At 38.0% G+C, this 12,654-nt stretch overlaps 1 protein-coding gene across 1 annotated transcript in view; it reads left to right on the forward strand.

The window, feature by feature from the left end:
• LOC146384112 (zinc finger SWIM domain-containing protein 6-like) overlaps positions 1–7,323 on the forward strand; it is a 50,684-nt gene extending 43,361 nt beyond the window's left edge. Inside the window, exons 12-14 of the mRNA XM_084935894.1 lie at positions 186–349; positions 713–794; positions 3,787–7,323. Coding sequence (XP_084792020.1) covers positions 186–349; positions 713–794; positions 3,787–4,652 — 1,112 coding nt within the window. The 3' untranslated portion in view covers positions 4,653–7,323. The remainder of the gene's footprint in view (positions 1–185; positions 350–712; positions 795–3,786) is intronic.
• The last annotated feature ends 5,331 nt before the right edge of the window (positions 7,324–12,654 follow it).

The following is a 12,654-nucleotide window of genomic DNA, read 5'->3' on the forward strand; positions in this document are numbered from 1 at the left end:
AGAATTGGTCTGTCTAGTTCTTGTGATACGCTTATTTCTGTAACATAACATCAGACGTTTGTGTGGATATAAACAAGTCGTATTTTGTAACAATTTAAAATGAATCCAATAAACCAGATTCCATAGAGAAGATGATAGTGACTTTGCCTCATTGTCTCCATTTGCTTTGTTTGATGTGTTACCAGGTGATGCTCGCAAGCTAGAAACTGTGTTAGAGTCGATCCAGAAGAACATCCACTCCTCCTCCCACATCTTTAAACTGGCCCAGGATGCCTTCAAAATCGCCACTCTCATGGACAGCCTGCCTGACCTCACGCTGCTCAAGGTTTCCCTGGAGCTGGGCCTTCAGGTAAAGAAACACACACACACACACACACCCCCACACACCCCCGTTCAACTATCTTAGTGAGGACCTTCATTGACATACTGCTTTTCCTAGCCCCTCATCCTAACCCTAACCATTAAAAATGAATGCCTAACCCTAACCCTTACCCTAAACCTAACCATAACCTAATTGTAACCCTGACACTAAAACCACATTTTGAGCCTCAAAAATGCCTTCAAATTTGTGAGGACTGGGTTGTGTGTCCTCAGAAGTGACTGTTGGTTCTCACAAGTATAGTAGAATGCAGATTTCGGTCCTCACAAAGATAGCTAGACAGGAACCCACACACACACTACTGTGCAGACTTTAATTTTGTGTTTTGTAAAGGTGATGAGGATGACCCTGTCTACACTGAACTGGCGCCGGAGAGAGATGGTGCGCTGGCTTGTCACCTGTGCTACTGAAGTCGGTGAGTTTTTCATACCAGAGGAAATCGTGACACACACCCTCTTTACAGTGCTAATCGTGTCAGTGGTGTCAATGGTGTCTTTTTATAGAAATTGTGTTTCTGCATATTATAACCTGCATATTAATATCATCTAATGGTGAAATTTTGGGATAAAACCTCTTATATGTGCCATGCACAGGTTTAAGAGTGAGAACATTGCAGCAGTCCCATATGGAAAAGAAATAGTAAAAACTTACAAGAGACTTGCATAAGATGTGGCTCACTTCATATAGTGAATCATATAAGGCTTATATGATTTACTCATGAAAGTGGCCACTTTCTCATTACTTTCATATATTGTTTTAGTAAGTATCCAAAACATACAAGTTTCATTTGTATAATTTTTCAAGGGATCTTATATCTGTTTTCACTTTTGTATGCTTTTCATACAAGTTTCACACAAGACAGATACAAACTTTATAAGATTTATATATATCTTTTCCATATGGGAGTGTTAGCGTGACTTTTTTTATTTGTTAAGATTAACAAATAAAACAAATAAAATAAGATAAACATTAGCATGGAGCATGATATTGGTTTAGTTCCTCAGCTGGTAAAAAAAAACACGGCTGTCCCGTGTCACAGTAGGCATCTGGACTACTAAAATACATTAGCACTTCTAGTGCTAAATAAGAGACTAAAAGAGTATTTCTTTTCTTTTTTTTTTTTTTTTTTTCAGCGAAAGTAAATGTAGGTAAATAATTCTTAATTTCACCCTTACATGAAGTAGTTTACTGCCAATAAAAATGGCCCCTTAGCATTACAGTATGAAGTACTGAGAAAAGTAATCGAGTACCTTTGTGTAAACAAACTTAACACTCCTTTGCATTTAGCTTGTCACTGACTGCCTAATGTACATTATGCTACACACACACCACATGTTTGACTTTGGTGTGTGTGTTGAGTTTTACACTGGATACTCTTTCAGTTGGAATTTGACCAGCAAATTTTCATTTGTCAAGTGAATGCATAAATCATGACACTATGGAGCCCCAAAGGCAGAATGCAATGATTTGCAAATCTCATAAACCCGTATTTTATACACAATATGACATGGAGAACATTACATGCGTAAAATGTAACATGTACCATTTTAAGAAAAATATTGTTTCGTTTTTCAATTTGGTGGAGGCAGCATGTCTCAAAAAACATTAGTGTAGGTTCATGTTTACCCCTTTATCTTTTAACAATTTTTAACAGCCCTTTTGCTGGACTTCCAGGAGAGGAATCTTGTCCTTTTCTTGTCTGATATTAGATTGTAGGTTCTCAACAGTCTGGTTTTTATTTCTTTATTTATTTTTTTGTCTCGTTTTTTGTTTCATGATGGGCCAAATGTTTTCAGTTGGTGAAAAGTCTGTAAACTCTATACACCTTTCAGCATTGATGGTGCTTTTCCATATATGCAACATGCCAATTCCACTCATTCACCCCCATACCGTCAGAGGAAATGGGGTTGTGAAAGCTGGTTGTTTAGAGTTGTAACATGGGCGTCATTCTTTGCCTAAACTGCTTTGGAGCAGTTGTGGTGCTATTTAAATTATGGCCTTTAGCTGCTGACAAAAATGTATCAGTTGAGCCCCAAAAATGCGAAAAGCACAGTGTAAAGGCCATGTTGTTTGTTCCCCTGCCATCTATGAGACAGAATCAGCGCAAATCTTGGTCATGCAATAACATTTAATCGGTTATGCAACTTAAAAAGTAACAGGTTAGGTTGTATCTGAATACTTTAACGTACAATAACACAGTCAACACTGTCTAATAATTAAACTAAAATTATGTTTGGAAGGAACAGCCAATTAGAAGAGAGTTGGCTTCAGGGAGGATTGGCCTTAAAGCGTGGACTTAAAACAGGAGTCCAAGACATGAAGTTGGAGAAGAGTATCATTTATGTTATGCTGTTATCATGAGTAACCAGCAATAAACGGACTGCTTTTTTAACACACTGTTTATTTCAGTTCTCACACTGCTGCTGTGCTTGTGGTTGAATTTTGTATAAAGTACAATGCAGTTCAGTTTGTCTTTCTATTGCACCACAGAGTCTACTCATACATGTGTAGAAAAAGCTCGACAGGCCTGCTGTGCCCTGTTGTGGGAAGGGAATAGCAAACAGTTAGCTACAAATAGATTGTAAAGATGTTTGTGCCTGTGAATGCTTAGAGATTTAGGGACTTTTGCAAAACAGCAGGTCAGACTTCATAAGTGGGTTTTGGAAAGCTCTCTGCAAGGGAGATGGAATGACTGGAAGGCCAGTAATTATGGGAGATTGTGGGCTGTTGGCTGATTAAGTGGGCCTTATGTTTGGCCTTGAATACTGAAACCCAGTGGCTGATTTCCCTGAAGTGGACAGGAAGCTAAGTCCAGAGGGAGGGAGCTCTACAGAGGAAAACCCTCCTTCCAGATGATCTCTTGTGATTGCAGGGGAGTGACAAGGGGACCCTGTTTCTGTGAGCGGACTTTGAATGGATTCATTGAGAAAATGCCAGCATGGTGTGGAGTGGGGGCCAAATCATATAATGTCAGAGGAATTAGCAACAAACTGTCCAATTACAATGTAAAAAGCCGTTTTAATTAATGATTTTCATTTACAAGGCCAGATCAGAACTGTATTGCATGTTTTGTTAAATAAAATATTTACGGTGGTTTTGAAAGGTTCAAAATATAACAGCTCCAAACACTGATCACATTAGAGGAACCCTGCTGTAGTCATTTTAGATTGCCTTTTTATTTCTGCTTGGATTCGTTCAAGGTTTTTGCATGGAAGAATAATGATGTTTCAGTTTTCAGCATCACTAGATCTCCTGTCTTATGATTTACACTTTACACGCTTTCTGTACTAGACTTTCATTGGGAAATGTGGTAAATGTAGAGCATACTTAGTGACATTTGCGATTGAAAGCTTCACTTTAAAAACCTCTTAACTATCAAGCTAAGATTTCTTTTTCTGTCTTTCTAGGCGTGTTTGCTCTGGACAGCATCATGCAGAACTGGTTCACCCTCTTTACCCCCACTGAAGCAACCAGCGTTGTTGCTAGCACTGTCATGTCCAACAGCACTATTGTCCGCCTGCATCTGGACTGCCATCAGCAGGAGAACCTGGCCAACTCTGCCCGCACCTTAGCCCTGCAGTGTGCCATGAAGGACCCCCAAAACTGTGCCCTCTCAGCTTTGACACTCTGTGAAAAGGACCACAATGCCTTTGAAACAGCCTATAAGATTGTACTGGATGCAGCTGCCACTGGAATGAACTACACACAGCTGTTTACAATAGCACGCTACATGGAGCACCGTGGTTATCCAGCAAGGGCATACAAACTAGCAACGTTAGCCATGACTCACCTGAACCTAAGCTACAACCAAGACACACACCCGGCCATTAATGATGTGCTCTGGGCATGTGCTCTCAGCCACTCCCTGGGTAAAAACGAACTGGCAGCCGTCATCCCTCTAGTGGTGAAGAGTGTGAAGTGTGCCACTGTCTTGTCGGACATTTTACGCCGGTGCACTCTAACAACACCAGGTGGCATGGTGGCACTACACAGTCGCAGAAACTCTGGAAAGCTGATGTCTCTGGACAAAACTCCACTCAGGCAGCTACTGGACGCCACAATCGGGGCCTACATCAACACAACGCACTCTCGGCTGACGCACATCAGCCCACGCCACTACAGCGAGTTCATCGAGTTCCTCAGCAAAGCCAGAGAAACATTTCTCATGGCACACGACGGACACATCCAGTTCACACAGTTCATAGACAACCTAAAACAGATATACAAGGGCAAGAAGAAGCTCATGATGCTTGTTCGAGAGAGATTTGGTTAAAAGACGATCATATGACCAAATTGTATTTTTGTTGTTGTTTTGTTTGTTGTCTCCTTTTTTTTAAATCCTTTCTAACTTGAAGTGAAAATCCACCTAAAACAACTTACATGTGAATCTTATTTCTGTGCTTTAGGACTGCTGGGTCGATGGATAACGAACACGATTTCCTCAAGGCAAATATTTAAGACTGTGACGTTAAAACGTTACCAAGCATGATCACACACAGATTCTAGTGTTGGGTAGCCAACACTAGAATCTGGCCCAAAAGGTTTTAGAGTAAAGTTTAAAATTTGGAGGGGAAAAAAAAAGACTGTAAACCATATGCGCAACACCCGGGGCCAAGACTAAAACAGAGTGTACACACTTTTTTGTTTGGGAGATTTGAGGCTTTTCATACCAGTTCTGTCCTTATCCAGCTTTTTTCACCATAAATAGATATACAAATGCACCGAGTCTTTTGTCACATAAATAATTCTGAATGTAGACTTAGTTGCTACTGGTGGATAGCTAATGGCTATACTGTGACTATGTTCATTCCAAGATAGTTGCTCTTATAACGCATACAATTGTGGTGTCGGCCAAGACAGTACTGTAAATACAGACGTTCCCATCAGGGCTTTAATCATACATTATGTAACTTGTAAATCATCTTTACCCCAGTAGCAGTAGCTACAACCATAGTCATAACTGCAGCAAGAGCAATGCCCAAAAGCTTTATCTGCTAGTGATTATATTTAGCCTTCGAGAACCAGAGGAAGGAATTTACCTTTAATGGCCACTCATCACCACATCCTGGAGTCAGTGTGGCATCACCATATTAGAGACACAGAAAAGCAACAATTTTTCTTATTTGACAGTATTCTTTTGAAAATCTTTTTAATTATTTAAATAGTTGCCAACTATTATTTTCTGTTGATCCATGGATAGATTAAGTAATTGGATCTTTAATTAAATGTATTACTTTGAACTGCAATATAATCACAAAGTTATAGGTACCGCTCCACCAATTTGTGATATTGTAGCGCCGAACCATAATTCTTATTAAATGTTTAAAAGATAAGCAGGAATTACATTTTAGAGTTCCTGTTCAGACTGTTCAGGGAGTTCTTCCTTCCCGCTGACAACAAGTGTATGATAATGGTAGAGTTATTTCTCTAACGTTGTATGGTCTTTTCCTTAACCTCCTAAGACCCGAACTCTTCCACGACATGCATTTTTCATTTGTCTTTGATATTTGTGCATATTGGGGCCCTATGAATGTAAAAACAAAGAATTACCAGATTTTTTTTTTTTACCTGATTTTTTTTTTTTAAGAAAAATAAGAGCCACATATGAGGATATTCGTTTAAAATTTTGATAGAACAGTAGCAGTATATTGTCCTCGTAAGTGGATATCAGGCCCTTGTAGAGCAAAATTGAATATTTTAGTCTAAATAACCCAAAATGTGATGTCCACATATGTGGACGGCAGGTCCTAGGAGGTTAAAGCTCTTTCAAATGATTCTGGTTTATGATGGCATAAAAACCAAGTATGCAGCTCAAATGAAATGTAAATCCGTTGCTTTTTGGTGTCTTAACAGTATAGACACTGAAAATCTTGGACTGTTCACCAATACCAAACATTTTTATTTATTTATTTTGTGCTGCTTTCTGATGTTTAGAAGGTACCCCGCTGACCACTGTTAGCATTATGCAGCAGATTTTTTTTTGTTTTTAAATGTAGCTCACAGAATTTTTTGTGTCAACACACCAACAAACTTGGCAGTTATCTTTCAAAGGCAGCAAATCATAAGACTGCTTACTAACAAGCATAAATGTATAAAGTGTAATGATTTTGCGATGTTGTATGGGGGAAGAAACACTTGCTTTCATTTCTAAGAAAACTCCACAGGGTACCTTTAATAGACCAGACTTTTTAAACATCACTTTATCTGTGGGAGTGTTGTACACACTGTTTATACATCTGGCCCCTGGTATTGATGTGTCAAAAAAAAACCCCCAAAAACTATGTATTTAGTTTGCAAAACTGTCACTTTGTTTGAAGATTTTGTTTTCCATTACATACAAACGTGAGAGGGTTTTACGCCGAGTATTTCCTGTATTGTCCAGTGGCAAAATGTCTGCCTTGCACTGCTCCTGCTTTCCTCGGCTAATGCTCACAGCCTCAAAGAGAAGACAAATGGCTTTAAACCAAATGGACCATTTGAAGTGACGAGTACCTCTTTTAAAGGATCCAGCTTTACTCTTCCCCCCCCAGGCCTCCTCACCCATCTGCTCAAGAAAGGCTCTAAATCCACCGTCAAAATTCATTTCGCTGCCATTTCCAGGCTGGTTGTTTTGGCTTTGCAGTGTTGTCGCAAACGTTCAGTATGCTTATTTGACGGACACATTTGCCACGATAGCACGACGACAAACCATCGCAGTTCTTATCCTCGTGGAAACTATGTATATTCTCAGGGATTTCTCAAAAACACAAAACAAAACAAAACAAAAAAAACCCGAAACAAACAAACAAAAAAAAAAGGCAGAAAAAAGAACAAAAGCATTTTATTGTCCTGTGTATATATGAAAGTATATGTCTGAATATTGAAAAAATGTATATGTTAACTAATTTATGACAGAATATTCTATGTAAGACACAATACTTGAAGCTGCAGTAATTTTGGAAACAAGCGAAAAACAAAACATATCAGAAGGACTTCTAAACGTTGGCCTGGCATTGCATTACGGGCCCTGTTTGGGCTCTGCAGACATGAAATGAACTGCAGAAAGTGGCCGGCAGGAAGTGGACGTGCAGAGTGGGTATTATCCAGAGCACAGAAGTGTACCGAGGGGTTTTACAAGTCATTGAAGGAGGCAGAGCAGCAGCAACATACAGCTGCCAACTGCTGCTGTTCTCTCATTGTGGTCAAGTCTGCCTCATTCCACCTTCTGCAGTGATTCACTCACAAAATGAAGCTTTTTTTTTTTATAAGTCCATTTTCTCACTTCTTGACTTTGTGCAGGACAGAAAGTTGCTCTGTACAACAGGTCTTGACTGTTCCACTTCATTTTTAAAAAAATTATTTAATTGTAATGTTATTGTCTCTTCCTCTTTAACTTCATGTCTCTAGAATTCCTCACACAAGAACAGCCTTCTTTCTTGCCTTGTCTTAATGCTTTAAAATAACCAAATGGGAGTTCTAACTACCAAACTCTTTTCATACGCAAACTGACCATGATGATGGCCTTTTAGTGTCTTTGATTTGTAGCTGAACTGGCTCTGTATTCTGTGCTTGAAAAGCTCATCTCATCTTCTTCAGTGTCGTCTCTTAGAGGTCTACTAGTAGCTCTTTTGTTTAGAAATGAATGATGTGCCCTTTTATTTATTATATTAGGTAAATGATTGTACAACCATGTCAACATGCTCATGAAGTTAAAACTAAGATTTGATACACTGATCGATTTATTTATGTAACTAAATCACTGTTTTATAAAGTTGTTAATGAATCAACACTTTGCTTTAATTAAATTAGATTTTTGAGAGGAAAATGTCTTTGTGTTTATTATTGCTTTTAAGGTACATATTGTAATTTAAAAAAAAAAAAAAAAAAAAAGTATTTTAAAAGAAAAATTGATTTTTTTAAAAATGGCTTATAATCCGCCACTATCGCTATCTTCAGAATGTAAAGAAACACTCCTGTTTATTTCCAAAAGATCTATGTATTGTGTTAAAGAGATACCAACTTAAGTTGAGCTGGGTTGTACTTTGGTGTAATACCAATTTGTAACATAAGATGCCGTAGTATGTCAGTGTCATTTTGACGTTATCAGGAAAGTAGATTGGAAACCATTTTTAGTTTGTAGCTATCCTAAGACATGGTATTGCTAAAAAATAATATTGCAACTTTTAAACAGGTGCTGCTGAAAGCTTTAGTTAAATTCTGCATAAGGTGATTGCTAAAACAGAAAACCGTAAAATACAGGAACAGCAGAACTGTCAGCTATCATTTTAATAATCCTCCTCTCAATTCTTTTAATGCTAAATTAAACAACACCAATTCATAACAACAGTTGCCTCGAGGCACTTTAATATAGGGCAAAAACCAACAAGATCTCCAGCAGAACCAGGCCCATGGAGGGGCAGCTATCTGCTGCGATGAACCAAATCAGAAAGTTATGTGGTAATGTGGACTGATGACCGTGTGTACAGCAGCATTTTAATCATTATATTAAACACTGTAGGTGGCAGCCACTGATCTTACTGTATAAATGTAACAGGGCTCGGTAGTGGTTCTAAAAGTTTGAACTGCTTCAAGCTTTATTTGTGACAAGCACATTAGCTTACCAAAAATGCTAGCTAGCTAGCTGGTACTGCTGGGATGCTATATATTCACAAGCAAACATAAGCCTAAAAAAAAGCTGGCGCTACATGCAGTGATGCTAGTGTAATTCATGTTAGCGCTAACATGTAGTTAGTACAGCTTTTTCTCCAGGGACCAAAAAATCACAGAACTGCTATATGATGAAGCTAATCCAACAATGAATCCCGAAGCTAATAGGAAAAGGAAATTGAATTGAAACGAAGGAGCTCATCATTAAATTTCAGAAAATAATCTGCATTCTGCATTCTTTGTATTCTTTTACCAATTGCATTAAATGGTTTGTTTATTTGATTAGTTTAACTCAGCCAGGATGGATACAGAAAGATGGTTTATCCATTCACCTGCCAAGCCAACCTGCTGACATAGTTTCTGGGGGCAATGGGCAATTTTTTGAGGCTTCTGGTGGAGCCAGTAGATACCAAGACTTCCTGTTCCATCTGCCAATACCACATTGAATTAAAATAAATGTAATACATTTAAGCTCTCAGATGCAGACTTTGTGAAAAGCGGTGCTACGCAATCATTTAAGCATCACTGAACAACTATTTTGCAAAGTGGTGAAAGAAAACCCTTTTATTATTAATTATATAAGATCCCTTAATCTTATTTATGTAATAATAAAAGGTTTTAATAATTAAACATTTTAAAGTAAAAGCACTAATTATGTAGAATAATATTAATTACATTATTTTGTCTGAATTCATAAAAATATTATATATCACTACATTTATACAGTAAAGACTACAAAGTAATGAGTACCCAGCTTTTTAAAAAAAAAAAAAAGTTATGATGCATAAAGTAAAATATTTAGATTCAAAATACAGTGGAGCTGAAGTAGGAAGTGGCATAACATAGTATAAGTACCTTGAAGCCTGTACTTGAGTGACCAAAGTTAATTAGGTTCTACCATTGGGCCTAGTCATGCTCTCAGCTATGGATAGGTGTTGGGCATTGGCAGTTTAACCCCTGGCAGTTTAAAAACTGTTTTACTATGTCTGTCTGGTAAGAAAATCGCACATGAGTAGAATGGAGGTCATTTTATAGGGTAGATTCAAGATTCATTATTTGTCACATGCATAGCCATACAATACAACACACTGTGAAATGTGTCCTGAACTGCTCATTGACTGTGCAAAACATTATGAACAAGAAGTAAATTTAAATTAAAACCTGAAAATGTACATGTGCAAATGGAATGTTAAAGTGCTTTATGTCATATTAGCACAGCAACGTATTGACAGAGCAGTGCAAGTAGAATAAACAAAATGACCAAAGTAATTTAACAGTAGTGAAGCAGTAGTACTCTTCCTGTTCATTCCTGGTCCTCCTCACACATCCTGTGGGGATGATGCCCTTCTATGGCCTTGTCCAGATCTCCTCTTGTAATAACTCCCTCATCGTACCTATCTCTGCCACCAATAGTGACAAGAACACTAGCAGTGGCAAAAATAGAGAAAAATAAGTCAGGGGGGAGAACAGAGAACAATGGGCTGTGGCCATCACCTGCAAAAATCTTCCTTTTTGGGCGGTTAGTTTGTTATTGTCTCTCCAGTGCACCTATTGTCACTTTCCTTTGGATCATAACAGGTGAAATGGCTCATAGCTTCATAGCTAGACAGACTGATAAGCCTTGAGTTGACCAGATTTTGTGTTATACCCTGATGATAAAGTGTTAGTTTGCATCATATTAAAGCTTACCAAGCCATCTCGGGTATGTCTCCCATGAATCTTTCTTTGTACAAGTGTTATTTATCTTCTGAATGTGCAAAAAAACCCAAAGAAACATGGAAGCACTTCCCTCCATTATTTACATCTATTTGGGCCCCTGACCCAAGGCAGGCGGCTGTAGTAAAGCATCTTTTAACATAATCACAGTTTTTAAAGAATTTTAAAGAATTAAATAATATAGAATAAGGCATCAGCATGATCAGAGTAAAAATACACATTTAGATAATGTGTATTATTAGATTAAAAAATCTTCATAGCTGTTTATTGAGATTGATTGAGATATTTAAAAAAGACAAAATAGAACTGAGAAAAGTCAGAGAAGAAAAATAGATTGACATGTGTGAGAAGATGACTTCAGGAGTTTTTATTTATCTTTGTGTGAAGAGAGACTCACAGAAGATAATGGATTACTTGGATTGCAGTTTGTTTTTAATCGTTGATCTTAAGCTCCCTGGGCAGCAACGCTCCTCCAATCTGCTCATTTCAGACTTCAGTTAATTTAATGATTATGTGGTGAAAGTTTCTCAACAAACTTCAACTTATTCTGGTCCGGTGTGGTTTTGGACTGGAATTCATTCTCATTTGTTATTCAAAGAAAACGAGAATGTTTTCTGAATTACTTTGAATATTTTAACTTGATCATTTTTTAATAAATCCTCATTTAGTAGTCTGATGATACCTACTCATCAACACTGCAGTAATATCAAGCCCCTCATAAACAAAGAAACAAACTTGTGTTGTGTGTTTAACGTCATGCAATGCTCATTTTGTTATTCCACTTCCTCCGTCTTTTCAGCAGCAAGCATGGGCATGAAACATCAGGAAGATAAAAAAAAACCCCAAAAAACCCAACCCCCATTATAATCTTGATAGTCAGCAGGCGTTAAAGTGGGTGGAGCAACAATCAGATCTGGTGTAGCATAAATGGTAAATGGACAGATTCTTATATAGCGCTTTTCTACTCTCCTGGAGTACTCAAAGCGCTGTGTACAACATGCCACATTCACACCCATTCTCCCAAGCACTGACTCTAAACTGAATGCTTTTCTAACAACATTCACACTCCGATGGATGCATCGGAGAGCAACTTGGGGTTAGTATCTTTCCCAAGGATACTTGGCATGCAGACTGGAAGAGCCAGGGATCAAACCACCAAACTTCCGATCAGTAGGTGACCTGCTCTACCTCCTGAGCTACAGCCACCCCCAAGACTTATTTTTAAAAGAATCATTTAAAAATAAGTCACATGCTGTGATCAGCTGATTGCCCACTACTGCTCTTTGTGGATGTCCACAGGAGATTATACACGAGCCATTGAGTTCTTTCTAACTCCTTACAAATCTTTATTTCTGAACTAGAAATGAAGGTGGTATTAAAAAAAGGAAGCTAAACGGCATAATCTGTGTCATTGTCACTATAACTTGCTGACTGCTACACCATTAGCCAAGAATAAATTTATTACTTCGTCCTAAATCAGCCAACTCCTGCATATAAAAAGAAAAAAAAAAGACGATTGCAAACATCACAAAAAAGGAGCATGAAATGTGTAAATGTGTAAAAAACAAACAAACAAATAAAACAGTTATCAGATTTACTGAAACAGGGATGAGTGAAATGCCTTTAGCAGTTATGCTAACAGAATGGGGCCCTGAGTATATTACTACAAACTCAGAGTACAGCACATACTTAAAATGTCACCTTTATACTTGGCTAGTTTTCAAACCAGGTGGTGATGCCATAATGTAAGACGGATTCTATAGTAGCAGGTAGATTGTCACACGAACACTTTCCGTCTCTGTCAAAGAAGTGTAACATCAAATGGACCCCTAATGATACTTTTCATTTGCCTCGGGAGTCAGATGTCAGAGGTATGAGTGGCGTCACTCCCAAGTTGAGCGTGTTCCAGTGGT

The sequence above is a fragment of the Perissodus microlepis genome, chromosome 7 (assembly GCF_051167445.1).
Source record: "Perissodus microlepis isolate ML-2025 ecotype Zambia chromosome 7, ASM5116744v1, whole genome shotgun sequence".
NCBI classification, from domain to species: domain Eukaryota; kingdom Metazoa; phylum Chordata; class Actinopteri; order Cichliformes; family Cichlidae; genus Perissodus; species Perissodus microlepis.